The sequence below is a fragment of the Trichoderma ghanense genome (assembly GCF_004382785.1).
Source record: "Trichoderma ghanense strain CCMA-1212 chromosome Unknown scaffold_1, whole genome shotgun sequence".
In the NCBI taxonomy this organism is placed as follows: domain Eukaryota; kingdom Fungi; phylum Ascomycota; class Sordariomycetes; order Hypocreales; family Hypocreaceae; genus Trichoderma; species Trichoderma ghanense.
In genome coordinates, this window is record NW_027395664.1 from 434167 (window position 1) to 456541 (window position 22375).

General features: G+C 50.8%; 10 protein-coding genes across 10 annotated transcripts; 5 read left to right on the plus strand and 5 right to left on the minus strand.

Moving 5' to 3' along the window:
- Positions 1–533: 533 nt before the first annotated feature.
- CCMA1212_001495 (uncharacterized protein) lies at positions 534–1070 on the minus strand (the record flags this gene model as incomplete). The annotated part of the gene is made up of 2 exons (XM_073698918.1): positions 718–1070; positions 534–691 (listed from the first exon to the last, which is right to left on the minus strand). The coding sequence occupies exons 1-2, from the start codon at positions 968–970 to the stop codon at positions 534–536; spliced, it is 411 nt and encodes a 136-aa protein (XP_073561985.1). The 5' UTR covers positions 971–1070.
- Positions 1071–2324: 1254 nt separating this feature from the next.
- CCMA1212_001496 (NADPH dehydrogenase afvA) lies at positions 2325–3806 on the minus strand (the record flags this gene model as incomplete). The annotated part of the gene is made up of 2 exons (XM_073698919.1): positions 3433–3806; positions 2325–3335 (listed from the first exon to the last, which is right to left on the minus strand). The coding sequence occupies exons 1-2, from the start codon at positions 3778–3780 to the stop codon at positions 2325–2327; spliced, it is 1359 nt and encodes a 452-aa protein (XP_073561986.1). The 5' UTR covers positions 3781–3806.
- An 829-nt stretch (positions 3807–4635) lies between these two features.
- Positions 4636–5982, plus strand: CCMA1212_001497 (uncharacterized protein; the record flags this gene model as incomplete). Its single annotated transcript, XM_073698920.1, has 4 exons — positions 4636–4985; positions 5044–5119; positions 5167–5362; positions 5438–5982. 4 exons carry the CDS (start codon positions 4636–4638, stop codon positions 5980–5982), a joined length of 1167 nt encoding a protein of 388 aa, XP_073561987.1.
- A 173-nt stretch (positions 5983–6155) lies between these two features.
- On the minus strand, positions 6156–6485 carry CCMA1212_001498 (uncharacterized protein; the record flags this gene model as incomplete). Its single annotated transcript, XM_073698921.1, has 1 exon — positions 6156–6485. The coding sequence occupies one exon, from the start codon at positions 6483–6485 to the stop codon at positions 6156–6158; it is 330 nt and encodes a 109-aa protein (XP_073561979.1).
- A 1372-nt stretch (positions 6486–7857) lies between these two features.
- On the plus strand, positions 7858–8520 carry CCMA1212_001499 (uncharacterized protein; the record flags this gene model as incomplete). Its single annotated transcript, XM_073698922.1, has 2 exons — positions 7858–8353; positions 8417–8520. 2 exons carry the CDS (start codon positions 7858–7860, stop codon positions 8518–8520), a joined length of 600 nt encoding a protein of 199 aa, XP_073561980.1.
- A 345-nt stretch (positions 8521–8865) lies between these two features.
- On the minus strand, positions 8866–9510 carry CCMA1212_001500 (Williams-Beuren syndrome chromosomal region 27 protein; the record flags this gene model as incomplete). The annotated part of the gene is made up of 1 exon (XM_073698923.1): positions 8866–9510. One exon carries the CDS (start codon positions 9508–9510, stop codon positions 8866–8868), a length of 645 nt encoding a protein of 214 aa, XP_073561839.1.
- Positions 9511–10944: 1434 nt separating this feature from the next.
- Positions 10945–12698, plus strand: CCMA1212_001501 (Riboflavin transporter MCH5; the record flags this gene model as incomplete). Its single annotated transcript, XM_073698924.1, has 4 exons — positions 10945–10951; positions 11136–11207; positions 11234–11641; positions 11716–12698. The coding sequence occupies 4 exons, from the start codon at positions 10945–10947 to the stop codon at positions 12696–12698; spliced, it is 1470 nt and encodes a 489-aa protein (XP_073562426.1).
- A 961-nt stretch (positions 12699–13659) lies between these two features.
- Positions 13660–14878, plus strand: CCMA1212_001502 (Gibberellin 20 oxidase 2; the record flags this gene model as incomplete). The annotated part of the gene is made up of 3 exons (XM_073698925.1): positions 13660–13821; positions 13895–14047; positions 14123–14878. 3 exons carry the CDS (start codon positions 13660–13662, stop codon positions 14876–14878), a joined length of 1071 nt encoding a protein of 356 aa, XP_073562424.1.
- A 1196-nt stretch (positions 14879–16074) lies between these two features.
- CCMA1212_001503 (Adenylosuccinate synthetase) lies at positions 16075–18783 on the plus strand (the record flags this gene model as incomplete). Its single annotated transcript, XM_073698926.1, has 23 exons — positions 16075–16089; positions 16150–16165; positions 16241–16251; positions 16317–16373; positions 16448–16476; positions 16543–16563; positions 16617–16655; positions 16712–16748; positions 16805–16854; positions 16916–16946; positions 17006–17066; positions 17122–17180; positions 17238–17475; positions 17533–17561; positions 17626–17654; positions 17710–17922; positions 17976–18010; positions 18136–18161; positions 18220–18255; positions 18330–18398; positions 18452–18592; positions 18650–18676; positions 18730–18783. 23 exons carry the CDS (start codon positions 16075–16077, stop codon positions 18781–18783), a joined length of 1323 nt encoding a protein of 440 aa, XP_073562425.1.
- Positions 18784–19259: 476 nt separating this feature from the next.
- On the minus strand, positions 19260–21164 carry CCMA1212_001504 (uncharacterized protein; the record flags this gene model as incomplete). The annotated part of the gene is made up of 1 exon (XM_073698927.1): positions 19260–21164. The coding sequence occupies one exon, from the start codon at positions 21162–21164 to the stop codon at positions 19260–19262; it is 1905 nt and encodes a 634-aa protein (XP_073562429.1).
- Positions 21165–22375: the final 1211 nt, after the last annotated feature.

The window sequence follows — 22375 nt, forward strand, 5'->3', positions numbered from 1 at the left end:
GACTCACTTCCGCTTTTCTTCTCCTAGATATTCCCAAGGCAGCAATTGGCGACCGGACGGACATAATAAGTTCCCTTGGAGACTGATAGTGCTCGGCGAAAGGCCCGTTGAGTTAGTAGTCAGTGATGGGAGATTATCTGCAGGCTGCGCGACTTGATGGTTGGGTGGTGGGAGCGCCGGCCATTCGGTTCGGCGTTTCTTCGAGAGTGTAGGAAACGGTTGCGGCGCTTCAAATTGCAATGAATCAGGCGCTCCTGTATCCTGCTGAGACTAGAAGAGTATTTTCCATCTTCCATTATGAACAATGCTCGATCTTCTTCAGCAGGATCATATTTTCCAAATGTGCCTGCAGGTCTTGTGCCCCTCGGGGTTAAACTGCTGGTCCGCGCTCTGGAATCGAGAGATTTTTGCCATATTCCAGTTCTGCAATGGAAGTTCTGGTAAGCTGTTTAAGTGTCATAGTGACATTCTTCATTCTCTTCTGTAGAGGGGTTTCGGTCTGTAACCATTTCTCTGAAGCTGCTTGGGAATCCTCATCCCGGCCCGAATCGTGCCCATTCGACAAAGAAGGGATGTTGCCAAAAGGGAATATTATCCTCGAGAAGCCTGCTGAAAATGTCTTTCATGCCGTTTGTATCACTGCTGGAGGCGTCGCAAGTTGCTGATATTACGGATAAACGCCAATAGATCCCTGTAGAGATAGATGGGTTGCCTCACCTAGTTGTCGACAATCATCCACAGTTTCGGCAAGGACTTTCAGGCTGTCAGCTAATACTCTTCGAATATCGGGCTCTGATTCCAGCCTTCTGTCGAGGCATGATCGAGATTGTGCCGATGCTCCGTTGTCCGCGATCCAGAGTCTGAGGTATGCCAGCTGATTCTCAGCCCATGCATCCTCCATCAGCTGCTCAACCTCCAGGCAGGAAGCCAGAGCTTTGAGGCATTGCGCAATGGCCTCGGAGATGCTCATTTTTCGGTGCTAATGACGGAGTTGAGTGAACAGTATGGAGGGCCTCGCTGAGGCTATAGAAGGCTATTCGCGTGGATAAGAGCAGGTACTTATGCTCTTCGTTTCAAGCTTTGTCGAGCGTGGTATCAGATGATCTAAATATGCATGGTTTGCTGGGGATTGTCTTTAATTTTGTTTGCTATGGGTATAGTTTCTATCGGTATAATTTGCTATCGGTATATAAAACTGAGTGTACCAAACAAAGGACTGTGTTTGCTGATATGTGTAACCCGATATCATTCAAGCCAGACAAGTAGTGCACTTAATACTCAGTAGACATCAATACGATGCAAATTCTCCTCTGTCGGATGGAGCCTAACCGTTCAAATATATGTCAGATAAAGCTGAAAAGAAAGAGCAGCGGGACAAGATGTAATAACACGTCACCGGCAGTTTCTAGAGGTGTACGTGTGGTTTGCGGCTGTACAAGGCCATGACATACATTTTCACTTTGACATAATACACGTATGATAACAGAGCTGTTGACTGCCTCTGTACTTGGATGTTCAATGTCCGTGTACCGCTGCCATACCGCTACCAAAAAGATCGACCATCGAATGCCCTCAGAAGGTTCCTGCAGACTCCACGGCGCTATGTAAAGTATTGCTCATGTTGACCAGATAGCGGCAGAGCCCGGAACGGAGCCTGCATCCCTGATGTGTCCGCAACCTTTTGTTCACCTTTTCAAAGTTCTCCATACTTAGAGCCTCCAGCCACAAATGCCAAAAGAGCGCCAGCTATGCTGGCCTCAATAGCGGTCGAAACCGTGGTGCCTGAGCTATAAGCCATCTTCCCATCATCGTTGGCTTCAGGCGCCACACCCAAATCTAGCGTAGCCAAGACAGTTCCGTCATGCGGAGAAAGAGCCAGAGATACAAACAACGAAAACAAAAAGATCGGCTTTAACATTGGGTATATCAGCAGCAGGTGGAGGGTGGTAAATGAGTGGGATGTTCAGATTGAAAGCAAATGTGAAAGTAGATATATCCTACAGCGGAGAGTTTCCTTCCAGGCGGGGGTCATTGTTGACAGTCCAGAACAAAATCATAAATAATTGAGCCGGGGGCTTGTGGCTACAAAGACGCCATAGATTGGAAGCATGAGATAGGTAGATGCTATATCCTTCCGTCAGACTATAAACAAACACTCTTCCTTGAACTCTTTTCTCACCTAGCATGTTGAAACTCTAACAGGAGGACAACGGCTACCTAGAGACACGATTATATGTGATCTCTCAATTTATTTTGATCTTAGGTATATCATGCTGGACAGGTAAAATTTAATGCAGAAATCGGCTTTGCCGCCAGTTTTCTGTCTAAGGAACAGATGAATCAATCATCTTCTTCTTTGACCTTCCTCCAAATCCCCATTCAATCTGATGCGCAAGGTGGATAGACACATCCAGGTCATCCGCCCACGCCCAGACCAAGCCCGGGTTCTTCTGGAACATGCGGCCTGCAGCGATTAGGTCTACAGGCGTATCATCAGCCTCATCACTGCCCTCTATGATCTTCTGTGCAACCTGTCCCGTCTTGATGTTCCCAACTGAACTGACAAGCATCGAGTCTCCCACTGCCGCCTTGATTTTCTTCGCAAACGGGGCCTGGTATCCTGGCCCGTTAATCACCTTCTGCTTGGGGTGATTCCCACCGGTCGATACGTCTATCACGTCAACGCCGCGCTGGGCCAAGAGCTGAGCAAGCTTGGCGCTCTCGTCCACAGTCCAGCTTGGCCCGTTCCAGTCGGGGTTTGTGTCGAGCCAGTCGGTCGCACTAATACGCACAAACAGCGGCATGCTCTTGGGAATCATCCGGCGTGTATCATCAACCAATTCGAGAGCCAGACGGACACGGTTCTCAAAACTCCCACCGTACTGATCCGTTCTCTTGTTTACAGCTGGCGACAAAAAGCTGGAAAGGAGATAGCCGTGCGCAAAGTGCAGCTCAATGACATCGAATCCAGCACGGAGGGCACGAACGACAGCAGAATGGAAATCGTGCTTGAACCGCTCAATCTCGGCAATGCTCATGGAACGCGGCTTTGGATAGTTGTCGTCGAAGGGCTCGTTGCTGGGTCCGACGACGTCGTCTGGCCATCCACCGACTTCTTCAACTGCGGTTGCGCCGGAACTGAGCCATGGGGCGACGGTGGAGGCTTTACGACCGGCATGGGCGAGTTGGATGCCGATGTGGCCGTTCTGGCTGTGAGCGAAATCGACATGTTTCTTGAGAGTGTCGACGTGGGCGTCGAGCCAGATGCCCGAGTCCTCTGGAGTGATGCGGCCATTGGCCTGGACGGCGGTGGCTTCAATCATGATGAGACCGGGCTATCATTTTCATGCATTTCAGCTTCTGCTTTCATGTCTTGCTTTTGACATGATAGATTCAAAAAATAAAGTCGCTGAAGTAAACGGTTGGTCTTACACCTCGCTGGGCCATGCCGCCATAGTGCGTAATGTGCCACGGCGTGTGGAAGCCCTCATGCGCGCTGTATTGGCACATGGGGCTCACCCAGATGCGATTCGCCATCTGTATGCCGCGAATCTTCAGAGGGGTGAAGAGCTTCGGGACCGGCTTGCCGGACGTCTGCGGCTCAGTCGCGGTGCCCGGAGGGGGGAACTGCTCCGGAGTGAAGAAGGTCGCGTTTTTGGCGGCGACATTAACGATTGGCTCGGCGCATTTGGCCTTCTTCTCTGGGGCGGGGGTTGTCGCTCGAGAAACGGTAATGCCGTGATGAGGGTGTGAGATGCGCTGCGTGAGGTAGGCGGCCATGTTGTGTATGGTATGTGATGGAAGGCCTTTACCGTGATGTATGTTGAGACTAGGTAGGTATGTTGACAGATACCGTCAGTCTTTATAGAAGAGGGGAACAAGGTCAGACGGAGAGTTTCATCCTACTCCTTCATCTCAAAGCACAATTCTTCGGATAGTCTTTTGAGATCTAGATGCCCATCTGTATACTAATGGTGATGTTATACTTCAGATCTAGTGGCGTCATTAGTGATGGTGGGGTGACGTAGCAAGAGCGGTTGTAATGAAGCATCATCAGGTTGATTGGTCGTTCTCGACCGGCTCATAGACCTCGGGCGACGAGGGGAAGCAAATTAGCCTAGACATAGTGATCGCTTCAAGGCGTTACACGACGTTAGCATCATGCTATGTTCCGTTTTGTCCGTTCATCCCGCGGTGGCCATTGACATAAGCGTGCTGGAAAGCAATGGAATGTGCTCCACGATTGTCAGGTGAAGATGTACCTACTATTTCTGCTTCGGACAAACTTTGATTCAAGGAGTCTGTAAGAAATTGTTTATAGTCGTACTGTAGGTGTAATTTGCCCAATTGTGAGTGGAATGGCATTTCTGGAAGCAGAAAGAAATTGGTCCCTGGTTAAGTAGAGTACTTCTCTGGCCACTATTTCTCTAGATATCTGTACCGATGGACTCTCAGCGCCAACCACTGTATGACCACCAACATGAAGCTGCCTTCAGGGGATAAGGACGCACGGGTAACTTCATGTTGGTTACAACCCCTCGCTGCTTATATAATCTGTGTCCCTTGAGATGGAAAACATCAAGACGCGTTGGCAATATTGTGCTGTTTGACATTGATCCATCAGGTGCCGTTGGAATGTCGCTCTACTCCAAAGGCGACGAGCCCATCAGAGGTGGCGCGCGCGATACCATGAACGGCCGAGCCTCCGACATTATGGCGGACGAATATCCCCTCACTGGAGAGCAGCTTGAAGAGAGCATCGTGGAGTTTATTGATTCCATCGTCGAGAGCGCAGTCTCTCGCCTGGCCTCCAAGTACAACGGCCAAAAGCCCCGCAGCATTGTGGGAAGCAGTCGAGGCAGCTTCAATGTCTGCTTCTTCGTCTATTTCGACATTCAAAAGATTACGTGGGTGGTGAGGGTTCCTCTGACACCGGTTGTTCTCGATCCCTGGGCCAAGGTGCAGAGCGAAGCTGCCACGATGAGGTATGTCTCTCCTCTGTCGTCCGTATTTGGCTTTGCGACTGAGACTTTTGCTGCATAGCTACATCAAAAGAAAGACGACTATCCCTATACCGGCGGTCCATGCATATGGAAATGATGCCGAACTAATCCAGGGGGTTCCAAGCCGCAGGCGTTCCTCATATGCGACTACGTCTTGGGCCAGTCACTTGGTATGAGGACGTTTGTCAACGCCACGGACGATCAAAGAAAACAGCTTTACAATGACCTTGCCGATATTTTTCCCCAGCTATATGAGCTGGAATTCCCCATCACTGGCTCGCTGATGCCGAACCCAGACGACGACATGGAACCCACCATCGGTCCCATTCAGTCTATGGCTGCCAACGAGCTCTATCGACGTGTCCCGCCCCAGAGAGATCCGTCAGCCTTCTCCTCTTACAGCGAACACATAACTTAACTGCATATACTATCAGAGACATTCCGTTTACCTACGGAGGAACTGAACGGCAATCAGGCAAAGATGGAGTTGTTTGCTATTGAAGGTCTGACAAAGCAGGCTTCCACCTTGTTTAACTCCTTTAAGCCGGAAATGCCCTTCATCCTGGCTCACCAAGACATGAGATGTAGCAACATTATTGTTACAGAAGATTTCCGCGTGTGTGGTATCATCGACTGGGAGTTTTCGGGCCCAATTCCGCGTCACTTGTTCACTCCACCACCATGGATTACCGGGCACGATCCTGATGCCGTGAGGGCGTATCCAATTCGTGCTACTATAACTCCTACCGAAATTTGCTCCGAATTTCTGCAAGTTCTTGAGGCAAAGAGTACCATATCCGGCAGCTGCGCCCAGTTGATGGAAATTTGGAAACATCAGCCTGAGCAGCTGTTCCCAGTGGCACAGATTCTACGCCAGCCATCTTGTCTCATCGGCGTATACTACAAATTCTTCTTTCCTCCGACCTTTGGAACAACCACCATGGAGGATGTTATTGACGAGTTCTTTACAAAGCGGTAGGGAAGGGGAAAGTCTTGCGCCCGAGGTCAATCGTCGGGTTGAGCAGTCGGAACGCTATGCGCAGTATCTGAAGGATCAGATGAGCAATCTCAAATGCGTCAAGAGTGGCTGGCTAAAGCAGAGGAGTTGCTAAACTCGCTGAAATGATCATACGATATATTGATGCTACATGCCTATGCTCTTTCGCGCTTGAGTTCCTTCTCCTCAGCTTGTAGCTCGTTTATCTTGGTCCATAGTAGGCCGAGTTCTTGCCGTTTCTGAGCGGCCTGCCTCTGAAGGTCGTCTCGGTATCCGTCCCCTGGCAATATGTTGGATTTATCCCTTTTCTTTTTTGAGCTTGATGCGCTGCGCATCATCAACTGTTGGTCAACGCTGGGAAGACTATCCATCATATTCAGTATCTCCTGCACCTCCGCCTCCATCTTCTGCATATTCTGCATCGACTCGCTCAGTCTTCTCTGGATCATCTGCAGATCCGGAGCATCCTTTGTGGAAGTAGACATCGCTGCGAGGAATGAAGACGTGATGTATCTCTGTGTTAAGAATTCAAGACGTTCGAGTATCGAAGAGAATGACAATACAATAAGAGCTCAGATGACGCGTTAGCTTCTCCTTGAACCTTACCCTGTTTTCGTGAGATTCAGTCTAGACCGTAAGACAAGTGAAGAGAGAACTCGTTCAAGAGAAAACGAGGCGGGAAGGAACAAGTTTATGGGCCACATTCCATCCCTCAACATCTGTAATCAGTCCAGTCTTAGGACCTTCTTTTGAACAGACATTTGATATTAGCAGCCGCGAACAGAGGCAACAGTAGTGAATGGCGAACTACCACTACTGTTTATTAGACAGAACAGCCAAAAAGGCCCACTCTATGTTCATTTGTCTGCAAGTTTGCCGTTCGGGATATTGTTCAAAAATTGGTCTTCACATTGCACCATAAGGGATTCTTCATGAAGGTTTAGCATAGCTTTTAGAGAACAACAAGCGGGCGGGCTTGTGCTATGTGTCTACCCCAAGGGCAGGATTAGAAAACAACCCGCGATCGAAGTAATCCGAGTGAACTCAATCGCGGTGAGCGCCCTCATCCGCCATTATAACAGTCAAGCTAGGGTGGAAGTTATTCGCAACGGAAGATCAATCGAGTAAAAAGTCCTAACTGGGAGCAGAAACATCACTCCGCCAGAAGATTGAGGTGACCGATCCTCTAGCGAAACATTTATGCGGTATGACAACCCTACCGGCAGCAACTCGCTCGCCTCCAATCGCGGATGCCTTTGTACTTGGTTGACAGAATAATTTGATATTCGAGAAGACACGAAAAGCCATGCAAGATGACTCTTTGGTTGTTCATCAATCAATAATTTCCTATTGGAGAGAGTCATTTCAGCCTTTAGCATAGAAGATAGTAGAATATCGTCGTCAGCGGCATAGCCTTGCTCCGAAAACTTCAAAGAGGCATACTGCGATTGTGCAAGAGCCAATTGGACTCTCATGTCCTTCATGTTGTTGGACCTTTCCCAAGGCCCCCTGGCTTTGGCCTTGAAAACAGGTCGACTTACAGCCACCGTCGGCCTCCCACATATTAACCGCCGGCCTATCACTGCGGCCTGCATGATTCAGTCGCCTCGACACTCAACACCAATCAACATCTGCTGTTGGTGCGAGGTATCATTGATAGAGCAAATATGGTGTATGCAGTACAGACACGTGCGCACGTGCACAGCCTTCGTCAGGCTTGAGGCAACAAACATGAATGGTGCCCAGCCTGAACCTCATCACCTCAAATTCACCCACTCCAGCAACTTTCCCCTTCCCCAAGCACCTCATTTCTGCAACACTCGCACACATCTACGACCTCACTGCAATCAAATCAGTATGGAATTCTTCCGCTGCCTTTGCGACGACGACTTTGCGCCGTCTCCCTCCATGCAGCGCACCCACCACGGCGTCATCACTGAGAAGCCGCCACTCCAATCACCTCCTCTCCACCAATCCGTCGAGGAAACCGCACAGAACGTCATCGACATTCTTCTCCGCGCCGAAAAGTCCGGCACCGTCCTCTCCGCCCAACTCGATGACGCGGTTTCCGCGACCGGATGGTCCGAATGGCTTGCTGAAAAGGTCCTGAAAAAGCTGGAGGGCGTGCTCAGAAGCGGACGAGACAAGATGGGCCCGGCCATGGCTGAGGCGTACGATCAAGCGTGTGAAGTTGCAGAGATTACGTTCTCTGACCTCTGCACATATGTCAAGGAGCATCCCCTTGAGATTGCAGCCACTGTGCTGTTATCACTGTTTGCCTTTGGCGTGCTCGTCAGGTTGATGCCCTTGGTGCTGGAGCTCCTGGGCTTCACTGAATTGGGACCTGCTGCAGGTGAGTTTGATAATAGGTGCCTCTATTCCATGACGAAACCGCTAAGAATCATTTCTTCATCAGGTTCATTTGCTTCCTGGTGGGAGTCGACCTACGCGGGTTACATCCCCAAGGGTTCGCTATTCTCGTTCTTTCAGAGACTGGGAATGACTTGGTCCAAAGTTTAAAGATGCAACCCCCGTATTTGTACGGCTGAATCTTTGAGTCAAGACAACTAGTAGCTATGGATATCATACTGGAGAGTGCAGAAGGTGTTAAGTCTGCAGATGCAACGCCATTACACTTAAGCATAGGGGACGAGCGGCATTACAAGCTACTAGTATACTAGGATGTAGCGACTAGATGGCATAAATGGGTTGTATTCAGCTAGATGGCATAAATGGGTTGTATTCAGCTTCCGCTTCTCTTTCATGTTCGTGTTCTGATACAAAAAGTAGCCACCTGTCCATTCGCCTTGCCCTCCCTTTCGTATTTCATAAACTTATGACCAGGTCTCGTTCCTTCACCCCGATTTATAACTTTCGCAGAATAACTACTACTGCTTTATCACCGTGACCCTTGACGTAATCAATCACATCCTGTGCAACAACCTCAACCACTTTCTCAGATGCCAACTTCTCAACTTCGACGTCGAATTTGGCCGTTTCCCAAAACTCCTGGAGAACGGTGGCAATAACAGTCCCTCCCTTCTTGGCCAGACGAACAAACTCCCTGAGGGCAGGATCAGGGCCGACATGGCCATTGGTAAAAGTCCCAACACAGGTAACAAGGTCATAAACGCCCTCCGGCTGTTGCACACGCTGAGTCAAGTCTGCTTGGTACAGGTCTCGGTAAACGCCCGTCTCCCTTGCAACCTTGAGCATGGCAGGTGACAGATCCAGTCCGTCAATGGCCTTTGCACCGGCCTGGGCAAGAGCTTGGCCTACCAGGCCGGTGCCACAGCCGGCGTCCAAGATGGTGTATTGGGCTAAATCTTGGGATGACCGGAGAGCTACCTGGGCAACGATCTGGGGGGCGACATAATTCTGAGCTTTGTCGCCCACTTCGTCGTTGTAGGTGGCAGCCCATTTGTCGTAGAGGCTCATGCAATCTTGCACGCTGCCACAAGCGCGAGCTTGGGCAAGGTACATTTGCGGTGTTTGGACTTCGGTCATCATCGTGAAGATGGTCTTTGGGGTTGCGTCGACTGTAGGAGGAGGTTGAAGGATGGAAAGGCGGTCTTTTTGAGCGAGGTCAAGAGGAAGGAAGTCGTGAGATTTTGTTGTCAAATTTACTGATTTTCTTTCTTCCTACCCTTCCAGAGGAAATCGGGGGGTTCTTATAGAGCCCGGTTGTCTAGAGGACTGGCTTGCCTCGACGTATTGGTGAAAGGCCATATTGATCACGGCATTAACTGTTGAGTCCGTAATTTGCCATGGCATAAATGACAACGTCCGGGACTCTTACTGTTTGACTGAAGTGGGTGAAGATGGGCGTGGGCTATTGTGGAAAGGCACGATTTGTGAATAGCATCCCAATCACTAGTACGACCACATGCGTGGCTCTCGAACACCGTCATTGGATCCCTTGTATTACCCCTCGTATTATTTATTTTATTGATTTCTATTATATATTTCTATTATTTCCAAGATTTCTTGTTTGTCGTCCTGTTTGCTTTCCGATTCTATGAGTTGAATCTGCACCTTCTTCTCCTTGTGTGATAGCCTACCTCCATACCTATTAAGTTTCTCCCCATGTATTTCCAGATGCTCTCCCTTTTGCCCCTCTTGGGACATTATCTCCTGCGAGGCTTATCACGTATGGAGCAACTAGTACCGATCGCTATCCTCTAAATAGATAGTTTCCTCGATGCCCTATTTGCCTAAATACCTTATTTTTACGACTTGGAACTCCTATCGAGGTATTGACCAAGTCGTGGGGGACACACGGATATGTACCTCGAATGGAAATACATACTCGGGTACGCGAGGTATACCAAGCATTCTGGGTAAAATCCTCCCACGAGATCACGGCCATCCTACCAAACTGATCATCTCACACGTACCCTCCTATCTCCCCGGAGTATCCCGTAACAGTTACTGTACTTCCTGATGACAACCAGACACGGCGTAATATTCACAGCCTTGTGCCTATCACTACTCAATCTTGATCCCCTATCCCGCACCCCCTACTTATCCGTGCATCATCTGCATATAAGCACGGATGCTACCATGCGAATTCACCAATTCCGCTGCTTATTACATCCAAAATCCAAGGTATGTCGGCTACTTAGACATTCCGTCATAGTACGACGTTCCACAGATTCCTTTGCTTCGATCCTGCCTTCATCCCCGCTGTATAGCCACCCTCTCCCGTCCCGCTCCATTCAGACCCGGCGCTAGTATCTTGATTGCGTTCCAATATGCGGCTTATGCGCATCCTCCTGGCTTCATGTGGAGCCGGCAGCCTTGTCGATGCGTCCGCGGTTAGTCGCGACTTTCTAGCTGTCAAACTTCTTCGTGTTACACGGACGGTTGCATTGCTTGGCTGTTGGCCGTCGCCTGTTAACTGCTGTTTTTCAATCCCATTGCGTCATGCGCGGGCTCGTCAATATGCAGAGTTCTCGCGCCTTTGCGTCGATCCTCCCTTCAAGCTGCTGTAACGTCCGCATTCCTTCTTCCGCAGCCGCTGACAGCGGCATTATCTTGTCCTTAACCTTAAACTTCTGGACGTGACTTAGGAAGTCCAAGTGAAACAGGACCCTAGGAAATCGGCCATTGTCCCATGAAAATGATTCGGCAAGACCCGTCGCGTGAGCCAGAGCTGCTGTTGGACAGGGCAATGAGCGAAAGCAAAGACGCGTCACAAACGCCAGGTAAGTCAGGTGCCCTCGCGCCGCAGACATCAAATGGTCTAACAAGCAAGGAACAAAAGAGGCGGCTAGCAGCAACAAGACTGAAGCCCAACCAGAGGCGGAAGATGCAGCAACAGACGCTACACACAGCCCCCATACATACCCCGAGGGCGGACGCGACGCCTGGCTCGTCGTCTTTGGCGCGTGGTGCGGCTTGACTGCTTCATTGGGCATCTACAACACGTCTGGGGTCTTTGAGGTTGTCATCTCTCAGGTCATCCTTCCGCAGTACTCGGCGTCCACCCTCGGCTGGCTGTTTTCCACATATGCCTTCGTGAACTGGATCTTCGGAGTGCAAGTAGGACCTACTTTCGACGCCATTGGCCCGCGGGCCCTGATCACGGCCGGCACACTCTGCACGCTAGTTGGAATCTTCACACTCAGCCTATGCACGGGTAGGCTTCGGGAATCCATCACCATGATTGCCGGAGGGCATTGGGCTGACGATCGTTGCCATGTGGCATTGCAGAGTACTATCAGATTCTCCTGTCCTTCTCCATCCTGACTGGCATCGGGTCATCTCTCCTGCTGACGCCGTCCATGGGCTGTGTCGCCCACTGGTTCATGAAGCGCCGCGGCCTCGCCAGTGGCATCGCATTCATCGGCGGTGGTTTCGGCGGCGTGCTGTTCCCCCTCATGATGCAAGCCCTGCTGCCTCAGGTCGGATGGGCCTGGACGATCCGAATCCTGGGGTTCGTGTTGATGGTCCTCTGCGCCGTCAGCATTGCCTTTTGTCGGAGCCGAATTCCTCCGCGCAAGGGCAGCGCCACCACTTGGCGAGATACTCTCCCCGACCATCGTATCTTTCTCGATGGGACGGGAGCCATGGGGGCCACCACTGCCGGGGTGCTGTTGACAGATCTCGCGTACTTCATCCCCATCACCTATACGCCGAGCTACTACATTGATCGCCAAGGCCTGTCCTCGGAGGAATCCATAACCGGCTCGGCCGCGTTTGCATATCAGTTACTCGCTATTCTGAATGCGGCATCATGCGTCGGCCGCTGTGTGGCCGGCGAACTGGCCGATCGGTTCGGCAGATACAACACCATGATTGGCTCTCTTGTTCTTTGTACAATCTCCGTCTTATGCCTCTGGATGACGGATATACTGGTGCCTGGGCTGAAGAGTGACGGGCTCCTCGTCGCTTTTGTCGTGTTGTTTGGCTTCCAGAGCGGTTCCAACGTCAGCTTGACGCCCATCTGCCTCGGCCAGCTCTGTGACACGGAAGAGTACGGGCGATACTACGCAAGCTGCTTCACAGTGGTTGCATTCGGCGTGCTGGCAAGCCTGCCCATCGCCGGCAGCTTGCTGAGCGTGACGGGTACCAGCGGCAAAGAGAAATACTGGGGGGCTGCCCTGTTTACTGGGCTCAGCTACGTGGCCGCCCTCCTTTGCTTCGTGTGGGTGAGAGTCAAGCTCAAGGGCTGGTCATGGCGGATCAAGTGGTAGTCCATTGAGTTCCCCGACATCGACCGCCATAGAGTATGTAGATACGATATGTAAGACCAAATTTGATTAGACCGGTAACCAGGCTTCTCTCGTGTAGATCCGATGCCTCGTGTTCACCCGCAACGTCGGCGGATACTCGAAATGGCATACCTAGGTTTCCCAAAGACATCATAATCTGACATTCCAATGCCGTGTAACGCAAAGACTACATTGTCACATCATAATCGTTCGGTTCTACAGATGCTCGCTTTCAGTTCACGGTTGTCTTAGTAATTATATGCACCTTTGCTCTACAGGCCGCGCGGAGCGTTACATGCAAGCGGGCAGGAACAGGGCGGAGCAGACGCTACCTTATGCGATATTCTGATATTGGAAAAGATCTCTAGTGATGAGACTCTGGGCAGGCAGGCTGTAGATTATCCAGAGAGTGTCATTTTCTTGGCATCCTTCGTTGCAACACAACCTGCTCCAGCCGCGGGTATCTGCAAGAGTTCGAGCGATGTACTCCTCTGCTGACAAACTATACGACTGCGTGCCAGGTATATTCAGTTACCACGAGATCGACAGTCCTACATTCTGAGTTTAGATATTCGATTCGAGGATCGTACGATATCTTCTGGATGGCTATGTCACCCTCGGGACTGCCAACCTTGGTAGGCCAAGTTACATTTGAGGCCGGTTGTGATACCTCATAGTTGTCAGACATAAGCATTCAGGGATGAGTCTGCACATGACGCAACGCAAATGCCCATTATTGCTGGTTTTACGACTGCCTTGAATGAGTTCATCAATCATTCGATACATATCAATTATGACGTTGCAGGTCGTGAACTGATATTCGTCTATAAAATGTTAAGCCGAGCGAGTTCACCCAAATTCACGAAGGCAAACAAGATTCCCATGATCAATTTTATATACCCGAAGACATAATCACGCAAGAGGTTTAGCATAAGAAATTACCATGGCAGTTCCTACTCTAGACTACAGCAAGTTCATCTCAGGGACGCCTGAGGAGCGCAAACAGTTTGCGCACGACCTGCTCGACAGCTTTGAGAGGACCGGCTTTGCAAAGTTGAAAAACCATACATTTAGCAATGACCAACTCCGAGAACTCTTTCACTGGGTAAGCAGGTTCTTGTGGCACCTTGATACTATTAGCGCCACCAGCGTCCTAACCAAGCTTTTCCAACTCCCAGGGACATTCTTTCTTCAACCGGCCTCTGGAAGCTAAGAATGCGATCCCAAATGAGCCCGGGCCTAGGCCTATGCGTGGCTACACGCCTTGGCGGGTGGAAGAGGTCGGAAAGCTGCATCATGATGAGAAAGTCCGCATCCTGAGAGACTCAAAGGTAAAACACCACTTTTCTCTTCTTTCTTTGACTTTGGTTCTGCTATGCTTACCCCAGCAAATTCTCCACATCTAGGAGCATTTTGACCAGGGTCCTTCTGACGACGTGGAATTCCCCAACAAGTGGCCCACAGACTCCAGCCTGTCCGGCTTCCAGCCTTTCATGGAAGCCTTCTACCAGCAGTGCAACGATGTCTGCCTCACCCTGATGCATGCCCTCGAAGTCGCCTGGGACATTGACGATGGGTCTCTCGTTGCTCGCTGCGCCCCCAGTGCCACTGACATGCGACTTACGCACTATCCTGAAATCGCCGTCGATGAGCTGCAGACGGGACGCACCACCCGTATTGCACCCCACACGGACTTTGGCCCCATCACGTTGCTGTTCCAGGACAGCACCGGCGGGCTGGAGATTGAAGACCGAAGCGCCGATAGGTTTGTTCCCCTGCCACCAACGGATACGACCGAGATGATCCTCAATGTGGGCGACACATTGACTCGCTGGACCAACGGGAGAATTACCGGCGGCGTGCACCAGGTTGCTGTTCCCGAGGCGATGAGGGGGAAGAGTGGATTGATTATCCCGTCTCGGATGTCCATGGCGTACCTGTTCAAGGCGGGACGTGATACGTCTGTTGGGCCGCTGCCCAAGTTTGTCTCTGCTGGGGAGCCTGCAATTTATCCTGACATTACCGCTCTCGAGTTTCAGCGCTGGAGGAACAGCATTGTCTACAATCTTGATAAGGAGGAGGACAGTGTCAAGTATAACGGGCATGCGGGCAAGCCCGCAGCGACGGCAGGCCTCCAGCAAGTCCAGGCCGTGCATGCGTGAGTTTGATGTGTCAATCAATGAATCTACCTACGTATCAGAATGTATCGATATGTTTCAGAAATTACAGGCTGATATAGTGAGAAGTACCCCAATTACTCCTGGTAATTCCAGGTTGATCAATGGCATTGTCATGGCCAAGAAGCATGCTTGTGAGCATCCCTTTGCATGAGTTCCAAATTAGAGGACGAGTAGCTTTAGTTGTTACTACCTAGATACGTGTAGAGATGTATGTGTGTAGACGAGAATATGAGCAAAGGATGAAGAGATTGCGTAGGCTGTAGCTGTCTCTGGGCTCGCAGCAGTCGGTATTCTAGGTTATCAATGGCCTTGACGAGTCTCTAGACGGACGCAGCCTTTCGGACGATAAACACAAAGTTGACGATGCAATAAATAGGCCAACGGGATATCTCACGGAGCTTCCCTGGAGCCATAACTCTCCTCGAGTGACGATACTCGGGCGGCCGCATGCAGTCGATGCTGTGAAGGGAAACATGTCTCCGCACTTGTCGACTGCCATCGAGGACAAGATGATCGTCAAAGACCTCAACAAATGATTCTGGCGAAGACAACAGTACAAAGTGAATAGAAAAGGGCATATTAGTAGAATGAACTATGGTCAGAAACACATTAGTGTTATAAGGGATACTGTGAGGGGATGGAATACGTTGCGGTTCCTGTATGTAAGAATCAGCGAGAAGGCGTTGGGGACATGGCTCGTTATCATTATTGTTTCGTTTGCTCCAGCATCTTGTAATCAGTATATCAAGACCTCGAAATCAACCATGTCAATCTACAAGGTAGATTGTTAGTACCATTAGACTACTTGTGCTTGCTCTCCTGCGGTATGCAGCTCCAGAACTCGCATTGAGCCCTCTCGGGACACTTAGTGGTCATCCAGCTATACTGAGACTATCCAGGTCCCATAGCAACGTACGGATACATCACTCGCAACGGGACGCAATCGTGAACCTCATGTCGCATCATAACCTCGGGCTCCAGCCGCTGGCTATAAAAAGGAAAAGCTCAATGATTGGAGGTTGATGAAATCTTTAGCGCAGCGATAAGATAAGGGCGGCAAACGGAAGAAGCTTGCAGTGACTCAAATGGCCGCTTTTAGCACATGCGCCAAATCTTGCATCCTTCAACCCAAACGAGATCCGCCCTCGAGCAGCACAAAAAAAAAACGAGAAGACGCCATGGCTACGATCATTGTGAGTCGCCGCGACACGGGCAATTATGATATACAGGAGCTGACATGGCTTTTTCTACAGCTGGGCGCCCAATGGGGTTCGTGCCTCTTCCTTTCGCAGCCGCACTCGGCCGATATCGCGATGCGCTAACATGACGGTTGCGACTCTGCAGGCGACGAAGGCGTACGACATTTCGCACAATGCTGCTGTTGCTGGGCCTCTGTTTGCTGACGACGGCGACTCGATAGAAAGGAAAACTGACCGACATCCTTGCCCCCGAGGCGCAGCTTTGCGCGCGAGCTGCCGTGAGCATTCCCCCGGACCGACTCCCATAACATCCGTATGCTATACGAGAATGACGAGCTGAGACGATATCTAGGGTGGACACAACGCCGGCCACTCCATTGTGTGATTCCATCCGTCCCGTCGCTGTTTCATGCCTGACCCTGAGTTGCTAACCACGACTTCCATTAGTGCCAATGGTGTGTCGTATAGGTATGCGCATCCGAGAACCGTCTCGTCTAGGAGCCACGACTTACACTCGCCAGTTTCCATTTGCTTCCTTCAGGCCTTGTTAATCCCAACTGGTATGTTCAGCATTGATAGGACATTCTGAACCGAAGAAGCTCTAACCGTGCTATAGCCTGAACCTCATCGGCTCTGCGGTGGTCGCCCACATTGTTCGTCCCCAAGCCCAAGCCAGTCAGGGGCATGCCCAGCTAACAGCGTCGCGTAGCCTTCCTTCTTCAAGGAGCTGGAGGAACTGGAGCGCAAAGGACTTTCCAAGTATGTCTGACCCAGCCAACCTCCCATCGACCACAAATGATGCCTGCTAACCGAATCACAGAGTCCACGAGCGAATCTTCATCAGCGATCGAGTAAGGATCATGATCCATAGGAAAGCGAACTAAGGAACTAATCACTCGGATTGCGATAGGTTCACATCGATCTGGATCTCCATGTTGCCGTTGACGGACTCGAGGAACTGGAACTCGGAGGTGAGAGATTACAACCGGAAGAGGTTGCGTGCAGTCGTTGACCCACATCTATCAGACCGCAAGGTTGGAACGACAGGGCGAGGAATTGGACCATGCTACAGCACAAAAGCCGCGGTAAGAGGCCAACCCAATGATATCCCCCGATAGACGACTTTTCTGAGACAGCTACAGCGAAGTGGAATCCGACTCGCCGAGGTCTTCAATGAGCAAGTCTTTGAGCAGAAACTCCGACGACTTGCATCGGGCTTCAAGAAGCGATACGGCGATCTGCTCAAATATGATGTTGAGGAAGAAATCGCCCGCTTCAAAGAGTATCGCCCCAAGCTTGCCAAGTACACTGTCGACGCCATTTCTTTCATGAAGCAAGCACAGGAGCAGAACATGAAGATCCTTTGCGAAGGAGCCAATGGTGAGCCCTAGCTTCTTCGCCCCTAACCGCTTGTTCGCGTCTCTAACAGGTTTATAGCTCTCATGCTGGATCTTGACTGGGGTTCAGTAAGTCAAACTCGGCGGGGTTTTGCTGCGTCTCATTAAATGCATGCTTATCGGCTTCGAACAGTACCCCTACGTCACCAGCAGCTCTACTGGGTTGGTACCACCAAGGTCCTCCTATTCTTACGCGATTCATACTAACTCGGGATAGTATCGGCGGCATGGTCACTGGACTTGCTCTCGATATCAGGAAGATCGGTGAGGTTATCGGCGTGGTCAAGGCCTACACCACCCGTGTTGGCTCTGGAGCTTTCAAGACCGAGGACCTCGGAGAGTATGGTCTCATCTGTCCCTTTGAGCATTCGAAGCTTGCTGACATCCTACTAGGATTGGCAATGAGCTGCAGCAACGAGGCCGCGAATGGGTAAAGCCCGAAAACCTTCATTCGGCGGCATGAACGCCACTAACTGATCGTAGGGAACCTCCACTGGTCGAACTCGTCGATGCGGCTGGTCAGTATTCCCCCTTTGAGAAACGTGTGATGAGAGTCCATGGCTGACTGAAGCAGGCTTGGTATGTGGTCTTCTCCATCAACCTCACTCTTTCCGGGGGCATGCTATTGACTAAGACACTGCAGACCTCGTAGTTGTCAAATACACCACGGTATGAATGCCCAACCACTTTGTGGACACATGGAGCAGCTCTCTCTGACACATCACAGGACGTCAACCACTATACGGCGCTTAACCTCACAAAGGTAACATCTCGTATTTTCCAAGGTGACGATCAACTAGAGGGGAAAAAAAAGCTGACTCAAGGCCAACTGCGCAGCTCGATGTCTTGGACACCTTCCGCACCATCAAGATCGCCATTGCGTACAAGGACCCCGAGACCGGCGAGGTAATCCCCTGCCTACATCCTGACCAAGTTGGAGATATGCTTACACAACGTAGAAACTCGAGTCGTATCCCGCATCCTTGGACATCCTCGACCGCGCCGAGGTCATCTACCACGAGATGCCCGGCTGGAACACGCCGACTACCAATGCGAAGACTTTCGAAGACCTTCCCAAGGAAGCGCAGGACTACATCTTGGTTAGAAAACGTCGAATTTTTATCTGTTTTCAGGGTTTGCTAACTTGTTTTCACCAGTACATTGAGAAGTTTGTTGGTGTCAAGGTACGATAACATTACGCTCAATGTTTCTACGTTTGCATGCTAACAATCCGTAGATCAAGTGGATCGGCACCGGCCCTGACCGCGACGCCATGATCACCCGATTCTAGACGGCAACTGCCAATAACATAGGCTGGGTCGAGGTGAATGGAAGAGCATCTACTCGCCCACGTGCCCTGAGGCACAGCAAGTAAGTATCATATAAAGTAAAAAGTTGGTGTAAGTAAATCTAGAAAAGCACTCTAGAGGTATCGAATCAGATAGGTCTGGTTTGTGGGGAAAATACACAAGTTGGCAGTTTATTTGGTCAGTCAATGTTCGCACCCGGACATGCAAAACCTGAAACTCTGTAGGGCGAGCCTGTGAAGATAGCCGTGAGCTCTTAGCCATGTTCTAACCCATCTGCAAGCAAGCTTCAAAATCCCATAGTATTGGGGGAGAACAGGTGTAGCTTTTGTATGGCTCGACAGCCGTAACGAGAGACTCGGTTCAACATTCTCCGTGATAACATCTCCTTGACCGTTTGCGCCTTTTACTAGTGACGATACTTTCTTTTAAATACAAACTTGATCTCCCTGATAAGCAATCATGCCATCTGCTCCTCACTCTTCCGCCGCAATTCCTCCTTAAAATCTCTCCGAAACTCTCTCGCCTCCTGCCGCGCCTTTGTGCCCGCCTCCCGAGCCTTACCCTTCAAGTCAACAAGCGCCGACCCAAATGCGCGCTTGGAACCATCACTTGTCGTTTGTGTCTTTGGCTCTCGAGACCTCAGGAAGTATCTCTTGGCGGAGTCTCCGGCCGCGAAGAGACGCTTCATCTTTCTTGCTAGCTTTGTGCCGGCGGACAACTCTTTCTGCGGTTTGATGCTGTGTGAGGAGGGGGAAGAGATCAAATCTTCATCAACTTGCTGTATTTGCGAAAGGTCGCTGTCGCCGTCGTAGCTAGCCATTTCCGCAGGTGTGTCGCTGACCTGGGGCAGAGTTGGTGATATGGCCTCAGTCGACACGTTGAGTAAATTAGACTTGTCTTCGTCAACAGTTTCTCTAGGCCCTCGCATGAGCTCCCCGAGTTTCAGAACCGAAAAGTTGCACATCTGCTTGACCACGCAATCATATGCCTCTGGTGAAAGCTTGTACTCCCCATCTTGCAGGGTATACGCTGGCATCTGGACAAATTCCTCGACATACATGACCGTCTCTTGCACCGTCTCCCTGCTCGCCGCAAACCACTCTCTATGCCCCCCTCTGCATCTCACGCATTCCAAAACACGGATATTGGCGTGGCGAAGTATGATCTGCGATATCCTTTCTGCGTGAGGTGCTCCGGCAAACCTTTTCGTCTCGTACACGACTCTCGTGTTGATGCCGTAGCAGTTGCTGGGCTGACGCAGCCTCTCTTCTGCGCTGTTGCTTGACCATCCGATTTTGAAAAGGGACGGGTCTTCTTTGTGCTCGAGGATATAGACGACGCCTTCTCTCATTTTTTCTGGGGTCGGGTGGCTGCTGATGATTTGGAAGACGGGTGAGTGGTCTCTTACTGAGCCGTTGCGATGCAGGCCGGTGATGCCAAGTGCTTTGATGACGGTATTTTCCCTTGGGCCGCTGTCTTCTTGGGGCGCTGGATCGTGCACACCAGGGTCCAGAAGTAAATCTTGTACTCTCTCATTCTCTCGGGGAATATCCTGCTGGGCAGTCTCCTCTTCCACAAGCATCCCCACAGTGACACTTGGTTGACCAGAGCCCGCCTGAACAAGAGGTGGCTCTTCGATAGCAACAGCCTCATGCTGAATGCTGTCGTCCCCAACCACTCTCATCACAGGAACGGTTTCTTCAACAACAGGGGCCTCCTCGACAATATCCTGGATCTCAAAAACAGGAATTGTTCCATTGCGTAAGGGGGTATGATGGGGAGAGCTCATGAACGTGGTGTTGCTGGCCAGCGAACGAGTCTCCGCAACGCTCTCATTGAAAGAGCTGCCATCGTCGGATGTTGCACTTGCTGACGAAGGTACAAGTATCCTAGGCGTTGATGGCAGCATTTGCAGTGCTGCCGCCGTGATTGGCTGTATGACCGGAGCATTGATCGGGGGCATAGCCGGCGTCGGCCGCGGCCTTGCAGCTCTTGCCGGACGCCGTCGAGCGCTGGATCTTGAGGCAATTCTCTCTCTCTTCCACTCGCTAAAGGCATGACAAGCGTCGGGGCGATGCCACCTCTTGCAGTGCGTATAATTGACAAAAGTCTCCATCTTGTTGTAGAAGCTGTTCGTATCGGGACATTCTGTCATGTCACGGAACTCCGACAGCAGACTTGGAATCTGCCATCGTTCGTATTGCGTGCATGGAGGATTTCTGCATCGACCCCCATCGCGCCTCTTTGCTCGACAGGTGCTGAAGTCGGAGTCTTGGGGGTTTGGACACACGTCTGTGTACCGTTGGATCTCGGCGAGGGCCCTGAAAACGGGATTTTGCCTTGTTGTTGCTCTGAGGGGCATTTTGATTCGGTTATTTCTTGAGAAGACTTTGTTTTTTTTTATGATGATGCTATCTTGATGCGCTGTTCGAATCCTTTCGGTGAGGGACAGCAATGAGAGCTACCAGTGTATTAATGTACACGATTGTGAGGCTGTGAAGCTGAATATGGCGCTTGACGAAACAGTCGTTATGCACGTTGGTTGTGGCTTGCTGCATGGCATCACGGGCCCTGTCATGGATGGGCGGATTTCGCTGAAGATGAGCCTTTTCCACCACCAACGTGCATACTGCATGTTGGTAGTCGGATTAGGAATCTCGTATACGAAAGCTGAATGCTGCGCATGCGATCCCGAGTCACCGGCAGCCCGTGTTGGTAACGACACTTCATCCGTGTTTCGGTGATGTTCTAAGATGATACATCATGCTGGATGCTAACCTCTCAGCTTGTTGAACATGGCATCTCGAAAGCCCTCGACCTGGTCTCAACCAACGAGGCCGCAAAATGTTGCAAAACATCACTTTTGCTTGTCTTGTTGCTGTTCATCCATTTGCTCAGGCACTATGCCAAGAGAGAATTGACAGCACCAGCCGCAGAACGCCGATGTCCTTGGGCTGTCAAAGCCACGCACTTCCCATGAGCGGCTCTAGTTAGCCTCGTGCTGGCATGGCTGATAGAATCCAGCCAATTACTTTTCATTGGCAAGAAATTCGGGCAGTGCAAGTTTCAAGTTCCCAATACGTTATGACGGGCCATAGTTGCGGTCGCATTAGCTTAGGCCACTCTCGAGGTCTATCATGGCCGACCTCTTGCCCGGCGCTTAGATGATCCAATTGACTGTTGATGACATGGAACAGTCGAGGGAGGGGTTTTCCACCAATTTCCAGGCGGTAGAGGCATCCAATTGCCGTTTCATTTGTTGTGCAGACTTATTACCCAAGTCCATGCGACAGTGAATCTCTCAGTTTGAGGCAGAGGCTGGATTTGCAACCTTCTCTCCACCGAGATAACTTGCGAACAGCTTGGTTCTTGACCTCGATTACTTGATCATTATCTTGCAGCATGGAGCGAAGGTCCCCCAGAGATTCTCTGCGCCTGCTAACCCCATGAGTCTCCATCTCCCGCTACTCTTCTTGCCAGCGTTGGGTGCTCCGGCGTCTCTACCACCATCCCTTGGGCCTTCTCTTTCCCTATGAAGTCATCTTCGCTCCTTTTCCTAGTAGATTCCCTGTA